The following is a 19111-nucleotide window of genomic DNA, read 5'->3' on the forward strand; positions in this document are numbered from 1 at the left end:
AAACTGGGCTGGTTAGAGGCTCCCTCCACCATGAATTTCCCAAAACTTGGCTGTTTAGAGGCTCCCTCCACCATTAATTGGTCCAAACTGGGCTGGTTAGAGGCTCCCTCCACCATGAATTTGCCCAAACTGGGCTGTTTAGAGGCTCCCTCCACCATGAATTGGTCCAAACTGGGCTGGTTAGAGGCTCCCTCCACCATGAATTTCCCAAAACTTGGCTGTTTAGAGGCTCCCTCCACCATTAATTGGTCCAAACTGGGCTGGTTAGAGGCTCCCTCCACCATGAATTGGTCCAAACTGGGGTGGTTAGAGGCTCCCTCCACCATTAATTGGTCCAAACTGGGCTGGTTAGAGGCTCCCTCCACCATTAATTGGTCCAAACTGGGCTGGTTAGAGGCTCCCTCCACCATTAATTGGTCCAAACTGGGCTGGTTAGAGGCTCCCTCCACCATGAATTTCCCAAAACTTGGCTGTTTAGAGGCTCCCTCCACCATTAATTGGTCCAAACTGGGCTGGTTAGAGGCTCCCTCCACCATGAATTTGCCCAAACTGGGCTGTTTAGAGGCTCCCTCCACCATGAATTTGCCCAAACTGGGCTGTTTAGAGGCTCCCTCCACCATGAATTGGTCCAAACTGGGCTGGTTAGAGGCTCCCTCCACCATGAATTTCCCAAAACTTGGCTGTTTAGAGGCTCCCTCCACCATTAATTGGTCCAAACTGGGCTGGTTAGAGGCTCCCTCCACCATGAATTTGCCCAAACTGGGGTGGTTAGAGGCTCCCTCCACCATTAATTGGTCCAAACTGGGCTGGTTAGAGGCTCCCTCCACAATTAATTGGTCCAAACTGGGCTAATTAGAGGCTCCCTCCACCATGAATTGGTCCAAACTGGGTTTTTTAGAGGCTCCCTCCACCATGAATTTGCCCAAACTGGGCTGTTTAGAGGCTCCCTCCACCATGAATTGGTCCAAACTGGGCTGGTTAGAGGCTCCCTCCACCATGAATTTCCCAAAACTTGGCTGTTTAGAGGCTCCCTCCACCATTAATTGGTCCAAACTGGGCTGGTTAGAGGCTCCCTCCACCATTAATTGGTCCAAACTGGGCTGGTTAGAGGCTCCCTCCACCATTAATTGGTCCAAACTGGGCTGGTTAGAGGCTCCCTCCACCATTAATTGGTCCAAACTGGGCTGTTTAGAGGCTCCCTCCACCATTAATTGGTCCAAACTGGGCTGGTTAGAGGCTCCCTCCACCATGAATTTGCCCAAACTGGGCTGTTTAGAGGCTCCCTCCACCATGAATTGGTCCAAACTGGGCTGGTTAGAGGCTCCCTCCACCATGAATTTCCCAAAACTTGGCTGTTTAGAGGCTCCCTCCACCATTAATTGGTCCAAACTGGGCTGGTTAGAGGCTCCCTCCACCATGAATTGGTCCAAACTGGGGTTTTTAGAGGCTCCCTCCACCATGAATTGGTCCAAACTGGGGTTTTTAGAGTCTCCCTCCACCATGAATTGGTCCAAACTGGGGTTTTTAGAGTCTCCCTCCACCATGAATTGGTCCAAACTGGGGTTTTTAGAGGCTCCCTCCACCATGAATTTGCCCAAACTCTGCTGGTTAGAGGCTCAATCCACCCTGATTTTCAAAACAAATGTTGGTGCCAACCTCAACTTACTACAAGGGCCAAATTCACTGCTGGTGACAAGCTCTCCTCACTGCAAGTGCCAAATACACATGTTTCAAGGTGTTTTCCTACTGTCAGAGAGGTGGTATTGAGTGTGTAAAGTGTGTAGTTGTTAGGCTGTGATGTTGGGGTAATAGAGGGTCTTTGGTGTGTTAGATGCCCCCAGACATGCTTCCCCTGCTGTCCCAGTGTCATTCCAGAGGTGTTGGCATCATTTCCTGGGGTGTCATAGTGGACTTGGTGACCCTCCAGACACGGATTTGGGTTTCCCCCTTAACGAGTATCTGTTCCCCATAGACTATAATGGGGTTCGAAACCCGTTCGAACACACGAACATTGAGCGGCTGTTCGAATCGAATTTCGAACCTCGAACATTTTAGTGTTCGCTCATCTCTAATATAGATGATTGTGTTTATGTATGAATTAGTTTTAGTTCTAGAGCAATAGATACATATAAATACGAAACTTCACAGCTGATGAAATGCTGTATGGAAGACAAGGCACCTTATAACCACACTGGCTAAAGAAGTCTACCATGACGTCTAATAACAGTAAATGAAAGCAGATTACTGAATATTAAATAAAAAAATTGTCCTAATCATCAGCGGTTACAAGGGCCGGCGTCCAACAACATCTGAAAGGGCAGAAAGAATATCAGTTATTGCAAACAAAAAATGGAGCTGTCTTTATCGACTAAATTCAATTCTCATTTTTCTAGAGCGGATTACTGTATGTGCATGTCAGTGTATCCAGATCACTAGCAGGAGCGATCGAATAATTATAGTGATCGGGCATGTTAAAAAAAATTACAAAAAAAATAGATGAACAATGGTAATAAGTAGAGATGAGCGAACAGTAAAATGTTCGATATTCGTTTCGAGTAGCCCCGCAATATTCGACTACTCGAATCGAATATCGAATCCTATTATAGTCTATGGGCGAAAAATGCTCGTTTCAGGGGAAGGCAACATTCGATCAAATAGAACTTACCAAGTCCACGAGTGAGGGTCGGGCTGGATTCTCCGAGAAGTCTTCTCCTTGCAGCGTCCCCGTGGCGTCTTCCGGCTCTGAATTCACTCTGCCAAGCATCAGGCCTGGGCAGAGCCGACTGCGCATGCCCGCACTACAAGAAAATGGCCGCTTACAGTCAAAGCGGCCATTTTCTTGTAGCACGGGCATGTGCAGTCGGCTCTGCCCAGGCCCGATGCCTGGCAGAGTGAATTCAGAGCCGGAAGACGCCGCGGGGAAGCTGCACAGAGAAGACTTCTAAAGGTAGGAGAAGAATCAGCGTTGATTGGCCGACTATATAGCATTCGGCCAATCAATGCTGGTTCTGCATCAAATTTTTCCATTCGATTAGCGAATGGTACTCGATCAAGTACGAGTATTTCGAATACCGTAGTATTCGATTGAATACTACTCACTCATCTCTAGTCATAAGCCATTGAAAGAAAAGAGGATATAACTTGTATAAATAGGTAAAAACAAGGGAACTCCTGCCGGTATAAAGGGCTAGTTCACACGGAGTAAAATGGTCCGGATTTTGAGGCGGGATCAGAATCCAGACCAAAATTCGCCTGCCGCAGCTTCCGACAGTCGCGGCTTTCTACTCCGGATTAGGCCCAAATGAATGGGCCTAGTTAGGAGGGAGATGTCGTTGCTCCTCTTTTCCGCGAGTGAGAACAAACTGCTCACGGAAAAAGGAAATGACTGGCTCCTGGACAAAAATGAATCCCTACACTAATCTAAACACCCTCCCCCACCTACTTTCTAAAAAACATAATTTATCAGAATTGTATACTCACCCATATTTCTGGGCTTATCCAGTGACATTTGCCAGTTTCCAGAAACTGAACATCACTATTCCTCACCTTCCCCCATCCACTCCATTATACTTACCTATCTTCCGCCCAGGTCCAGGCACTATAGTCCCATCGCTTCTCTGTGCTCTGCAGCCGATAATCCATCTCTACCACGCAGCTCCCACACTTGTGCAGTAGAGATGGATCGTCAGCAGTGCTGGGATGATAGCTCACACCAACAGAATCAGAAAAAATGGAGGGCTATCCCGCAGGTGGAAGACTGGAGGGAAGAGAGGTAATGGGGTCGGGGTTGGGCTGAGTAGGTAGTGAAGGGCTAGTAATGGGCGGGATAGTTAGAGAGATAGGGAGGAGGTGTATGGATGGAGGAAGAGAAGCAGGGGGGAGTGAGGTGAGAGGGAGCTACTGTGGAAGTTACAAAGCAGGAAGCCGAACCATGTAAACAAACACAAAAGATACCAGGAGCTCCCAGAAACACCTAGAAATCACTCAAAACACTGTTAAAGGTATATGGGTGCATAGCATATTATACCCCATACCGTATTATCCCCCATAGTGGCCCCTGCACACAGTATTATCCCCCATAGTGGCCCCTGCACACAGTATTATGTCCCATATTAGCCCCTGTACACAGTATTATGTCCCATAGTGGCCCCTGCACACAGTATTATGCCCCATAGTGGCCCCTGCACACAGTATTATCCCCCATAGTGGCCCCTGCACACAGTATTATCCCCCATAGTGGCCCCTGCACACAGTATTATCCCCCATAGTGACCTCTACACACAATATTATGCCCCATAGTGGCCCCTGCACACAGTATTATACCCCATAGTGACCCCTGCACACAGTATTATGTCCCATAGTGGCCCCTGCACACAGTATTATACCCCATAGTGGCCCCTGCACACAGTATTATTTCTCATAGTGGCCTCTGCACACAGTATTATTTCTCATAGTGGCCCCAGTACACACTATTGTGCCCCACTGTGGACACCCATGAACAATCATTATACTCTGGGGTCTTTTCAGACCCCAGAGTATAATAATCGGAGACCGAAGGGGGGCACCAACATAATCAGCAATGTTACTTACCTATCCCCGGCTCTGCTGCTGTCCTCAGTGGTGTTGGCCATCTTCAATGACGTCCGGGATGTCACATGACCCAGGACGCAGTCCCCAGTCATGTGACGTCAGGGAGAGTCACAGAAGTAGGCCCGAACCTGCCCAGAGAGGTAAGTAACACTGTTTTTTATGTTACTTTACCTCCCCTGGACCTACGACCATTATACTCGGGGGTCTGAAAAGGCATGAGCAGTCAACTCTGCCATCGGGTTTCGGGCAGAGCCAATTGTGCATGTCTGTGGCCATTTTCCTGTGGCTGCTTACACAAGCGTACTGCACGCACACTGGATCGCCCCATTGGAAGACTCCCAGACTACACACTCTGTAATTTGCAGGAGGCCATACGTCCAGACCAATACGTCCATTTTTTCATAGACGTTTGGCCTGTGCAAAACACAGCAAGACCTTAGGGTCTTTAGCATGGCTTTTTCCTGTACCTGGGTTCCATCCAATGGTAGACCGTAAACATGCCCACCCTTTAACTCCCACAGGGGTTGTCCATTTGCCTGCCAGCCTTACAAGTGGCCCAAATGCTAAATCTTGGGAAACTAGAGCAGTTGAGGAAGAGGATAGGAGTGATATCCTATGTAGAATTCAGATATTAAAGGGTCTGAATGGTGATTTTTTTCTTATTTTAGAACTGAAATGTTCATTATACATAAATAGCCATCCAACGGAGGTGAGAATATTTACAAGAAACCATTTATATACTGAACTACTTTCTTATAAAAGACTTGTAGTCTATGACATAGAATAGCAACCTGCCCATAAAAGAAAGAATTCGGAGAGCGCTAAACAATGTTGTACCCCTCACTTCACTGCCACTGATAGGTTTATGGCTATTCAGAGGATCATAAAACACAATAAAGTCATTTTTTTTTTAAACTTCCAACTTCATAGTCACCCGGCACAGGACTGGATGCCTCTCACAAAACTGGAAATCAAATTAAACGGAGACTTTTTTTGAACAGTCATGACAAGTCTAATCCTCCTTACCATGTAAATTTATGGTAAACGGCTGCAATATCAGCCACAGGTGTTGCTTTTAATATATAGGGTGCAGCTGGCTGGGAATATCAGTTCTCGCAAGACGGCGAATGACATCACTATCAGACATGAAAGATAGAAAAATAATAATACTAATATATATATATATATATATATATATATATATATATATATATATATACACACACACACACACTCCAGTTGTCCAGTTTCAGCAAATAAAGGTTATGGTTGTATAATGAAAAACAATTTTTACAATATACTTTCTGTATCGGGTCCTCACAGTATTCTAGATCAAAAAGTGTAAGGAAGATTTACGGACACCGATGTTATCCATGGCAGTCTCCATAACCCCATCACTACCTTACATTTGAGAGCGCACACCCTCTACCCAGTTGTGTCCATTCCTGTCCCTGCCACTTGCACAAGCACCAAGCACAAAACAAGAAATGTTGCAAATCCTTTGCAATAATTCAATTTGTACAAAATTGCAATTTTTTAATGCTTTGTATGGGCGTAATAAATAATAAATCTGCCCCAAGGTGTTGCATATACACTATACACTATAAGTATTTGGACACCCAAGCAAATGAAGATATCTGTGGTCGTGATGTACGTCACGCCTTCCACCATTAAATAGGAAACAGCATTGGCATTAGTCGCATGCAAGATGCCACAAAGTGCAGAGCTGTCCGATTTCGAGAAAGGGGTAATTGTCGGGTACCACAGAAATGGACGGTCCTTAACCCCTTAGAGACACAGCCCAAAAGTGACTTAAGGACCAGGCTTCTTTTTTCAAATCTGACATGTGTCACTTTAAATGGCGATAACTTTGAGACGCTTTAACTTACACAAGTGATTCTGAGATTGTTTTTTCGTAACACATTGTACTTCATGTCAGTAGTAAATTTTCGTCGATATGTTTTGTCTTTAATTATGAAAAAATAGGAAATTTGGTGAAAATTTTGAAAAAAATGCAGTTTTCAAACTTTGAAATTGCAAGCCTTTCAAATAGAAAGTCATACTACCCGAATTTTTTCATAAATATAATTAACCATGTCTCTGATTTATGTAGCAATCAAATTTTAAGCACCCTTTCATTTTTTTCAGATATTATAAGGCTTACAAGTCAAGCAGTAATTTTCCAAATTTTCAAGAAAATTTCCAAAACACATTTTTCAAGGGACCAGTTCAGTTCTGAAGGGAACTTGAAAGGCCTCTCTAATAAAACCCCCCATAAGTCACCCCATTCTAAAAACTGCACTCCTGAAAGAATCCAAAACAGCAGTTAGAAAGTTTCTTAACCCTTTCAGCATTTCACAACAATTAAAACAAAATGGAGGTCAAATTTACATTTTTCAATTTCTGTCACTAATATATTCATTTAGCCCTAGAATTTACACATTTACTAAGGGTTAAAGGAGAAACTGCACCCCACATTTTGTTACACAATTTCTCCCGAACACGACAATACCCCATATGTGCTGGTACCCTAATGTACGGGCACACGGTCGCTCTCAGAACAGATGGAGCACTAATTGGATTTTGTAGGCCAGATTTTGCTAGAATATTTTTCAGGCGCCATGTCCCGATTGCAAAGCCCCCAAGGTGCCAAAACAGTGGAAAACCCCAAAATGTCACCCCATTTTGGAAACTAGACCCCTCAAGGAATTTATCAAGGGGTATAGTGAGCACTTGGACCCTACAGGTGTTTCACAGATTTTTTTACCATTGAGATGTGAAAATGAAAAATTACTTTTTTTATAATAAAATGTCACTGTAGCCCCAAATTTTTCATCTTCACAAAGGGTTAAAGGAGAAACTGCACCCCACATTTTGTTACACAATTTCTCCCGAACACGACAATACCCCATATGTGCTGGTACCCTAATGTACGGGCACACGGTCGCGCTCAGAACGGATAGAGCGCTAATTGGATTTTGTAGACCAGATTTTACTAGAATACTTTTCAGGCACCATGTCCCTTTTGCAGAGCCCCCAATGTGCCAAAACAGTGGAAACCCCCAAAATGTCACCCCATTTTGGAAACTATACCCCTCAAGGAATTTACCAAGGGGTTTAGTGAGCCCTTTGACCCTACAGGAGTGTAACAGAATTGGCCCAACAAAAGGAAAATTGACATTTTTTGCTATAAAATGTAGCTTTAACCCCAAATTATGCATTTCCACAAGGGGTTAAAAAAGAAAATGCACCCCACAAATTGTCAAGCACTTTGCCCCAACTACAGAAATGCCCCACATGTGGATGTAAAGTGATGTATGGGCACACTGTAAAGTCCAGAGCTGAAGGATCGCTATTGGGATTTTGGAGGGCAAATTTAGCTGAAATCTGTTTCAGGCACCATGTTGCATTTGGAGAGCCCCTGAAGTGCTAGAACAGTGGAAACCCCCCCCCCCAAAAAAAACGACCCCATTTTGAAAACTAGACCCCTCAAGGAATTTATCAAGGGGTTTAGTGAGCACTTGGACCCTACAGGTGTTTCACAGATTTATTTACCATTGAGATGTGAAAATGAAAAATTACTTTTTTTCCAATAAATCGTCCATTTAGCGCCATATTTTTAATTTTTGCAAGTAGTTAGAGAATTAAGAGCCCCCCACAGTTTGTTACACAATTTCCCCTGAACACGGCAATACCCCATATGTGATCATAATCTGCTGTATGGGTACATGGCGGGGCTCAGAATGGAAAGAGCGCTATTTGGATTTTGGAGGGCATATATTGCTGGAATAGTTTTGAGGTGCCATGTCGCATTTGCTGAGCCCCTAAAGTATCAATACAATAGAAACCCCTCAAAAGTGACCCCATTTTAGAAACTACACCCATCAAGGAATGTATCAAGTGGTATTATGATTGAGACTAAAAATGCTTCCCAAAAATTGAAATTTTTAAAGAAATATGCCATTTTGGTATCCAATGCATTGCACCCACTTTGTGTTGTCAGAGACCTGCACTCCTAAAACTATTAAGTGGGCGATCCCGAGGGGCAAAAAAATTATATATGTGGGTGTAAACTGCTGCTTGGGCGCACAGCAGGGCTCAGAAGGGAAGGAGCACTACGCTTTTTAGCTTTTGGGGTACAGATTTAGAGGGACTTTCTGGGTGCCATGTTGTTTTTGCAGAGCCCTGGAGGTTCCAGTGAACTGGAATTCCCCAAGAAGTGACCCCATTTTGTAGGGGAAATTTTAGAGTCTCTGCAAAAGTGCCATGGCATCCAAAAACCAAACCGTCTAAGTCTGTGCTCCAAAAACCAAATAACCTTCTTCCCTTCTGTGTCTGGCTAGGCCCTAATATCAGTTTATACCCACATATGACATTACGTACGTTATCCGGGGTACACCAGTGTCATATATGTGCCCTAATATCAGTTTATACCCACATATGACATTACCCCGGTTACACCAGTGTCATACATGTGTCATACATGTGGCATAAACTGCAGTTTCGGCACACAGCCGGGGGTCAGAAGGGAAGGAGCGCGATGCGGCTTTTGGAGTACAGATTCAGATGTTTGGTATCTGGACGCCATGTCATGTTTGTAGAGCCTGTAAGGTACCAGAAAAGTGGATTCCCCAAAGGAGTGAGCGCAGTTTGAAAACTGCACCCCTCAAAGAATTTATCAGGGGGTGTAGTGAGTATTAGTATCCCGGACGTGACTGCACAGCGGATGGCGAAGAGGGAATGTATAAGCGGTGCAGAGGACATTGCAGACACTAAATTCCCTACTGTACCCCCAGTAGCTCCTATGATTGGGGGAGTCACACTGGGGTCACTTTGGGGGTCACTTCTGGTATATTTTCCCTCATAAGCTGTAAATATGGGGTGTCCCCTGATATTCGCTCGCACAGCTTATACATTCCCTGCCTGCCGCAGCCAGTTGTGTTCTAATGATTTGGCGATTTTGCGTGATTTTGTCTTCACATTGGTAGAGGCTATATTTTCTTTATTTTTCTGCTGACATGGCCATATAAGGGCTTGTTGTTTGCGGGATGCGATGTATTTTGTAATGACACCATCTTGGGGTGCCTAAAACTTACTGATTACATTTTATTAACTCTTTTTTTGCTGGATTTAAAAGAGAAAAAATCAATTCTGGTATTGAGTTTTACCTTTTACATTTTTCGCCATGCAGCGTACAGTATAAGTAACATGTGACCTTTATTCTGAGGGTTGGTACGGTTACGGCGATACCTCTTTTATGTTATTTTTTTATGCGATACTAAGTCTGCAGAACAAAAACAGATTTGGGGACATAAATCAGTGATTTTTGCATCGCCATCTTCTGAGAGGCGTAACATTTTTATTTTTCGCTTGACAGTGTTGGTTGAGGGCTTATTTTTTGCGGGATAACCTGTGCATTTTATTGGTACTATTTTGGGGTGCATATGACTTTTTGATCACTTTTTATAGCACATTTTGTAAGGTGAGATGGCGAAAAATCACTACTTCCGGCGGGTTTTTTCCGTTATTTTTTACCGCCGTTCACTGTGTACATTAAATATTGTTTCAGTTTTGTTGTACAGGTTGTTACGGACGCGACAATACCAAATATGTATTGTTTTTATTAATTTTTTGTGGTTTTTTTACATAATTCATTTTTATAGAAAAAAGGGATTTTTGGGACTTTATAACTTTATTAATTGTTTTCAAATACTTTATTTTTTTTTTTTACACTTTTTTTTTACTTGTTCTTGTGTCCCTATGGGACACATGGATCAGTGATGATTGCATCACTGATTCTCTACTCTAGACTGAGACACAGGCTGCAGTGACAGCCTGCACGTGTCTCACTCTAGACACAGGAAGTGAGCTGTGCGGACGGCACAGACTCACTTCCAGAAGACGCCGGGAGCACCAGGTAAGTGAGTGCTCAGGGCTGTCTGGGGTCACTAACCAGACCCCAGACTACATATTACAGATACCGGCACCCACCGATCTCGCCGCGGGGGGGGGGGGGGAGAGATCGCGGCACCCTTTGTTTGCGGTGGCCATGTTTGACCATCGCAATCAAAGGGTTAAAACCTCAGATCGGTAAAAGTACCGACCGGAGGTTATGGAAAAGGGTGATAGCTGTCAGTAACAGCTATCACTCAGTTCCGATTCCGCCCGCTCAGCTAGTGAGCGGGCGGAATCACCATGACGTACTATTACTTCATGGTGCGCGAAGTACCTCGCGTCCATGACGTAATAGTACGTCAAAGGTCGCTAAGGGGTTAAGGGACATAGCAAGCAAACTGAATTACCCAAAATCGACAGTGGCCTATGTGATTACAAAGTGGAAGGTGAACGGTGAATGTGCCCCAAGTCAGCAGACCCCTGAAACTGGGAGATAGAGACCGACGATGCTGGCCAGAGAAACCGCACCCAACCGATGGCTCACATACACCAGGAGTGACACCAGGCATCCGGGAGTATTGTGTCGCTCAGCCCCATCCGTAAGGAAGTATCTGCTGGGCTCTACCAACTATTGAGTATGAGTAAATGTTGGTTTTCTATTCTACCGCAGGTGTCCAAATACTTATTGGTAGACCGTGTAGTAACCAAACATTCTCAAATTTCTGAACATTGATGGAGGAATTTATTTCATATTTATATCAAATGTGTGAACAAGCTATATCACGAGAATAGAAACCTGCACATGATACAAATCAGTAATGTGAGATAGCGCCTACAGTGACACAGGACCGTATTACCGTAACACCATACACCGATAGACATGGCCGTACACTGTAAACTTCCACTTCAGCTGTAATACATATATTCATTAAATCTCCACAAGGCCACCATGTAAAAAGCTTTGTGTTACTATAATAAGCCGAAAAAATGACGCCTTGAAAAAGAGGTTTAATAACACAGCGATTCAGGACGGGTTTCTTTTCTTTGGCAGGCAGACCAGTGGTCGGTTCATTTTATAGATTTACCACTGCTTTGGAAAGTCTATATTTTAACACATCTCAAGCATCTTACTCATAATAAGAATATTTTATATAATAATGATCATAATAAAAGGAGCTATTAATACCGGGGTATAGTAAACCGGTCCTCTAAAAATATGATCTGAGAAGCCATAAATACTTGGCCCATAACTGCCCTCAAGGACCAGAAGTATTTGACTAATACTAGCGACACTCGATACATCTCCTCGACCCTTCTTACACTTTAATATTTCATTATAATCCACATAAAAAAAAAAATTAAAATATGACTTCTATACTACTATACTATACTTCTACTGCACTGGCGGGTCACACGTATTTACGGTACTATGTCATCTTAAGAATTATTGGTCTTGTGACACGTCATCCAAACCCTTCCTCTTACGAACACTCCTGGCAGCAGATCCCCGATTTACACATGGGGACGTGCTGCTGACAAATAGTGAATACTGAGCACGTGTACACAGCGCAGCTTATACATCCGCTCCTCTCAGTCACAATATGGAAATGACTCTATAGGGTCTTTCAGACAGAAGCCTTGTGATCCAATCTTCTAAACATTTTATGGAATCTCGAGCTGTAAAAAATAGTTTTTTTGCCCAGACATCCTTTTTATTCGTTTTATTTTGAAGACTAACTTTTTTTTCCAACTGGCTCCACAGCTAGTGGTGTAACTAGGAATGGCGGGGCCCCAAGGCGAATATTTGACATGGACCCCCTTCCCCCAAACCACATTCCTGCAAACACTATTATGCCCACAGTGGCCCCTGCACACAGTATTTTTTCCCATAGTGGCCCCTGCATACAGTATTATGTCCCATAGTGGCCCCTGCACACAGTATTATGTCCCATAGTGGCCCCTGCACACTGCATTATGCTCCATAGTGGCCCCCGCATACAGTATTATCCCCCATAGTGGCCCCCGCACACAGTATTATCCCCCATAGTGGCCCCTGCACACAGTATTATCCCCCATAGTGGCCCCCGCACACAGTATTATCCCCCATAGTGGCCCCCGCACACAGTATTATCCCCCATAGTGGCCCCCGCACACAGTATTATCCCCCATAGTGGCCCCCGCACACAGTATTATCCCCCATAGTGGCCCCCGCACACAGTATTATCCCCCATAGTGGCCCCCGCACACAGTATTATCCCCCATAGTGGCCCCCGCACACAGTATTATCCCCCATAGTGGCCCCTGCACATAGTATTATACCCCATAGTGGCCCCTGCACACAGTATTATCCCCCATAGTGGCCCCTGCACACAGTATTATACCCCATAGTGGCCCCTGCACACAGTATTATACCCCATAGTGGCCCCTGCACACAGTATTATACCCCATAGTGGCCCCTGGACACAGTATTATGTCCCATAGTGGCCCTGCACACAGTATTATGTCCCATAGTGGCCCCTGCACACAGTATTATACCCCATAGTGGCCCCTGCACACAGTTTTATGCACCATAGTGGACAACCCATGACCAATTATTATACTCTGGGGTCTTTGAGGGAGAAGTATTAAAGTTTCCTATATATTTCCCATTCCTTTTGTATACATACTTAGCTTTGGTACAAAAAAAACGCAACAAAAAAAGTTGTGTTTCCACAATGTGCTTTTTGCTGCGACTTTTTAAGCCAAAGTCAGGAGTGGATTGAACCGAAGGAGAAGTAGAAATACTTTCCAATTTTCTTTTATTATCTGGGGTTTGGCTCAAAAACTGCAACGTTGAGATTTAACCCAAAACAGCACCTAGGTAACGTTACCTGTCTATAGTCCCCACTCAGTCCGTCAGATATTATTGTCTGGTTATGATGTAATATGTTGCGTTCTAACGTTCAACAGACGTCAGCAGAAAGATAGAATATTCCATGCAAAGATACAATCCTTCTAATAAACATACATTCACTTCTATCTCAAGCGCTTACACCAAAACGCAATCATTCCTCGATGTACAATCCAGCAGAACAGCCCTGAATACATCTGAAATTGTTTTCCTACAAATACCTCCCAATGTCCGTGATCTAAAGGCCCTGATCTCCTGCACGATTCCCATGTGCTGATGTAGAGTACTGAGCTTCTGAGTCTGGCAGGCATTTCAGACTAGACACAATTTTCCATGCGTGTTATCAATGAAATGAGCTGAAAGTATCTAATAGGCATCACATGTGGATCTGAAATGAAGAACACCCTACTGTATGATCCCTATCGTAGAGTCATGTATGGCTGATGGTAACCAATGCCATGTCCTTAAGTGGAACCAGCGAAGGCACATGCTATTGCTTTACACATACACCACTTAAATGTACAGGACCAAAAGTTTTACCACTTGTCATTATCTCTAATAAGCGCAAAAAGTTCTCGGCGGTTCTGTTCTTTCTCAGCATTCTGCAGATACACGAGAAGCAACAACATATTGTCATCTGGGTTTCCATCATTCCCTTCAATGACAGCAGGCACACATATTAAAATGCATTCAGTTTGTCACAGTATCAGAATGTGGCACATTATTTCAGATAACATGTGCAATGTATGGGACCAAACTGGATAATGACCGGGACAATATTAGCAATTGGCTAACAACTTCCATCGCCTGGGCTCGTAAACCTTCAGCAGTCTAGGAGTGTGAAACAACTACTAGCATGCTTCCATCCATACAAAATGAAGCTTTGCCTTTAAATAGCCTTAGGCTAAGGCCTCACGGGATAACCCGCACGGTGGCTCAGTGGTTTGCACTGCAGCCTTACAGCTCTGGAGTCCTGGTGTTCAAATCCCGCCAAGGGCATAAAACCATCTGCAAGGAGTTTGTATGTTCTCCCAGTGTTTGCTTGGATTTCCATCCCATATTCCAAAAAAGACATACTGATAGGGAAAAAATGTACATTGTGAGCTTTATGTGACCCGCAGGAATAAAGCACTGCGAGAAAAACCGCGGCAGGAACGCATCACGGTTCTTCCTGCAGTGCTTTACACAGAAAGTTTGCAGAGTTCGCTAGTTGATGGTTTCCGGTTGGCAATGTATTTTCATGAACTATACAAAAGCATAAACTTTGGCTTGGGTTCACTGTGTTGTGACGCACAGATGCAAGAGTTGCAACGCCATGTGATTCACGTGACCGCTGAGTCAGCCAGAAGCCGCTAAGAAAACAGAGAATCACATCGGAGCCCAGGAGACTTGAGTAACACTTTTTGATATTTGCTCGCCTCTGATCATTGCTAGACCCCAAAGTATAGCAGTTTTGCTTCGACCATGTTCATCCCAATGAAACTGCAAATGGAACCTCGCAAATATTGTAATAACTGAACTAAAATAACCAATGTACACAAAATCACCTTGGTTGTTTGAATTGACATTCGGTTTCGGTTACTTTTCCATTATTTGCCCAGGCCTTGGTGATAGGTCCTCTTTAAACCCGCAGCATGTCCCTTTTCCCTACCTCCCCTGATGTTCTGAAATCCTTCCTATATGGAGCGCCACCTAGTGCCGTAAACCGTATCCCAATTTTGTTTTACTTCTTTTCCTTCCTTGACCTTCCTGATTCCATAAAGTTCCCATTATTAGTTTCGATCAGTAGGTTTTTAGATTCAGTAGGTACATTGAGATTGTAAAACTGACCATTTGCCACTTACCCTTCATTCACATCTGCGTCCGTATGGGGACCCCCTGAACGGGATATGGAATGCAACTGCAAGCGGTGTGCAGTAAAAGCACACAGACTCCATAGACTATAATGGGGTCCGTGTGCTTGCCGCACGCTGCCTGCATGAATCATGCGGACAGGAAAATAGATTGTGAATACTTTCCTGTCCGCACGATCCCTGCGGAGATCTGGCGGCAAGCACACAGACCCCATTATAGTCTATGGGGTCCGTGTGCTTTCACTGCACACCACTTGCAGTTGCGTTTAGTATGAGGATCCCCCCCCATCGGAATACCAACGCAGATATGAACGAGGCTTTATATAGGGTTTGTATCACATATTGTATTCTTGTTTCCTTCCTTTTAAACATGCAATAAAGTTTTCTTCGACTTACTACCTGGGTTTTAAGCTTTTTCCATGCAAAAAAAAACATGCCGAACAAATATTTCATTATTAGTTATTATTGTGTTTAACTAAGTTACCTGGTTGAACGTCTTGAAGACAAACTCTTTGTAAATGGCATCTCTGGCCGTGATTTCTGCCCATCCTAAAGCCTGGAGTTCCTGGATTGCTTGTGTTCTTTCCTCTGCAGTCAGCAAATGAGCCTCTGACGTCTGTCAATGACATGAAAAGAACTAAGAACGCGGTCACAATTTTATTGAAACACAATTGACATAGTGAGGCGACTGACACAGACATGGGGTCCCGGCCTAAAAGATGTCACTCAAATCCGGGGACTTCATAGACTATAATGGGATTTGCTAGGTTTCTGCCAGAAAAACGTGGAGAGAAACGTCCTGCTTGCAGTGGGCCCATGCTTGTCAGTGAATATAGGGTGCACATAGAAAATATAGGGTGACTGGGAGGAGTAACGACCTCAGCACCCCCCCAGGGGTGAGATTGGGGGTTCTGATGTGTTGCAATGGCCAATCTATAACCATTTAGCTGCCTTTTCCCTATTACACATAGGCCAAAATATCAACAAGGACATTTTTTGTAGACAAAAATTTGCTTTTCATGGATTTGTATCTATTTCACTGGCAATATATGTTTACAGTCGTTTTAGGTTACTACATATGTCGGCTGTATTTCCATGCACGGACAGATATAGGGCTCTTTAATCCGGCCCCGACACACAGCCGCAAAAACCACAGCCGTGTGCAAGAGCCCATTGCAATATATGGGTCCGTCCTTTTATTCGCAATTGCTGACCCGTAAATATATGTTCATGAGTTTGAGGCCTAAATGTGACGTCACAAACAGTGAAAATGCTGCTCGTGATCAGAGTAACCCACTAACACGATTCCCGAAAATCACCACCACAAAAAATCTGGTGCTTTTTATACACAACACTGCATAAGCAATGCCGCCCCTGCTACCTCTTGTGTCACCCCATCTACCTCATAGATTGTAAGCTCTTGTGAGCAGGGCTCTCAGTCCCACTGTGTGAAATGACGTTCTTTGTTATGTATCTGTCTGTATTTGAACCCTACAAATTGTACAGCGCTGCGGAATATGTTGGCGCTATATATCATTTATTATTATAACACTGAAACGACTGCTGTATAAAAGTGGACTGTTGTTACTGTGTACGACCACTAGATGGCGATCTATAACAAATAATATATTTTTGTAGCCTACTGTATACTCGCTGAATTTTCCCGAGGCATTTTGTGTTTTTCTACCATTTTGTAAATGGTGTTAAAAAATAAAAACATTTTTAAAAATACCTTTTTTTTAGGTGCATTTATCCACAAAAATGCCCCTTGTTCACGCAGTCAGTATTCGGTCACAATGATTGTGCTCCAATATCAGGTACTGGTTGATAACACAGTGGAAATCTTTTCATTATATCTTACCTCTCCACTTGGTTTTGGCTCAAAATCACTGATATGTTTATAAGGCAGGAGATTGCCCCACCTATGAGGTCTCCTGCTCCCAGCTTTAAGTTGAGGCCACAAGTGGCGGTAAAGCTTTTTTTATTTTCCATGTCAAAGCCAGGAGTGGATTTATCAGAAGGAAGATTCGCACAAAGACTTCTGTAGATTGTAGGACCCGCCAAGAGTAAGCGGCTGTTTTACTGCATAGCAATCTCTGCAACAGTCAGCTAAAGCTGTCAATTTACTAGTACAGCCGCGATTGGGCTGTTCAGCAGCTGTGTCATAACTGACTATGATGCAGCCAATTCTATGAACACGGTCAGTGCTTAAATTGGGCTGGAACACGCCAGAACCCAGTTCCACAAACTGTTTTTCAGCGTTCCGGTACGGGATCGGTACGTAAGGCTGCGGGCTTGCGATCCCCACAAACACCAATATCATTATTTCCGGGGGTCTTTTCAGACCCCCCGAGTATAATGATAGGAGGACTAGGAGAGGTGAGGGAGCATAAAAAACACTGTTACTTACCTCTCCCGGCTCTGGAAGGTTTTGAGCCTACCTGGTGATGTCACAGACGTCGCGTGGGCCTAGCTTAGGTGGCGTCTCTTCCATCATTGAAGATGGCCAACAACAGCCAGGAGTGCTCCAGAGCCCAGGAGAGGTAAATAACAGTGTTTTTTTATGTTTGTATCTTCTCCTGAGTCTCCGATTATTATACTCTGGGGTCAGAAAAGACCTCAGAGTATAATAATTGTTCATGGGTGTCCATAATGGGGCATAATACTGTGTGCAGGGGCCACTATGGGGCATAATACTGTGTACAAGGGCCACTATGGTGGATAATACTGTGTGCAGGGGCCACTATGGGGCATAATACTGTGTGCAGGGGCCACTATGGGGGATAATACTGTGTGCAGGGGCCACTATGGGGGATAATACTGTGTGCAGGGGCCACTATTGGGGATAATACTGCGTGCAGGGGCCACTATGGGACATAATACTGTGTGTAGGGGCCACTATGGGGGATAATACTGTGTGCAGGGGCCACTATGGGGGATAATGCTGTGTGTAGGGGCCAGTATGGGGCATAATACTGTGTGCAGGGGCCACTATGGGACATAATACTGTGTGCAGGGGCCACAATACTGTGAGCAGGAGCTACTATGGGGGATAATACTGTGTGCAGGGGCCACTATGGGGTATAATACTGTGTGCAGGGGCTACTATGGGGGATAATACTGTGTGCAGGGGCCACTATGGGACATAATACTGTGTGTGCAGGGGCCACTATGGGGCGTAATACTGTGAGCAGGGGCTACTATGGGGCATAATACTGTGTGTAGAGGCCACTATGGGGAATAATACTGTGAGCAGGGGCTACTATAGGGCATAATACTGTGTGCAGGGGCCACTATGGGGGATAATACTGTGTGCAGGGGCCACTATGGGACATAATACTGTGTGCAGGGGCCACTATGGGGGATAATACTGTGTGCAGGGGCCACTATGGGGGATAATACTGTGTGCAGGGGCCACTATGGGGGATAATACTGTGTGCAGGGGCCACTATGGGGGATAATACTGTGTGCAGGGGCCACTATTGGGGATAATACTGCGTGCAGGGGCCACTATGGGACATAATACTGTGTGTAGGGGCCACTATGGGACATAATACTGTGTGTAGGGGCCACTATGGGGGATAATACTGTGTGCAGGGGCCACTATGGGGGATAATACTGTGTGTAGGGGCCAGTATGGGGCATAATACTGTGTGCAGGGGCCACTATGGGGCATAATACTGTGTGCAGGGGCCACAATACTGTGAGCAGGAGCTACTATGGGGGATAATACTGTGTGCGGGGGCCACTATGGGGGATAATACTGTGTGCAGGGGCCACTATGGGACATAATACTGTGTGTGCAGGGGCCACTATGGGGCGTAATACTGTGAGCAGGGGCTACTATGGGGCATAATACTGTGTGTAGAGGCCACTATGGGGA

The 19111-nt window shown here is 44.6% G+C and overlaps 1 protein-coding gene across 1 annotated transcript in view; it reads right to left on the minus strand.

The window, feature by feature from the left end:
• Positions 1–19111, minus strand: part of PCBD2 (pterin-4 alpha-carbinolamine dehydratase 2) — a 95544-nt gene that overhangs the window by 74196 nt on the left and 2237 nt on the right. Inside the window, exon 2 of the mRNA XM_075275053.1 lies at positions 15713–15844. Coding sequence (XP_075131154.1) covers positions 15713–15844 — 132 coding nt within the window. The remainder of the gene's footprint in view (positions 1–15712; positions 15845–19111) is intronic.

Source organism: Leptodactylus fuscus, chromosome 5 (genome assembly GCF_031893055.1).
Source record: "Leptodactylus fuscus isolate aLepFus1 chromosome 5, aLepFus1.hap2, whole genome shotgun sequence".
NCBI classification, from domain to species: domain Eukaryota; kingdom Metazoa; phylum Chordata; class Amphibia; order Anura; family Leptodactylidae; genus Leptodactylus; species Leptodactylus fuscus.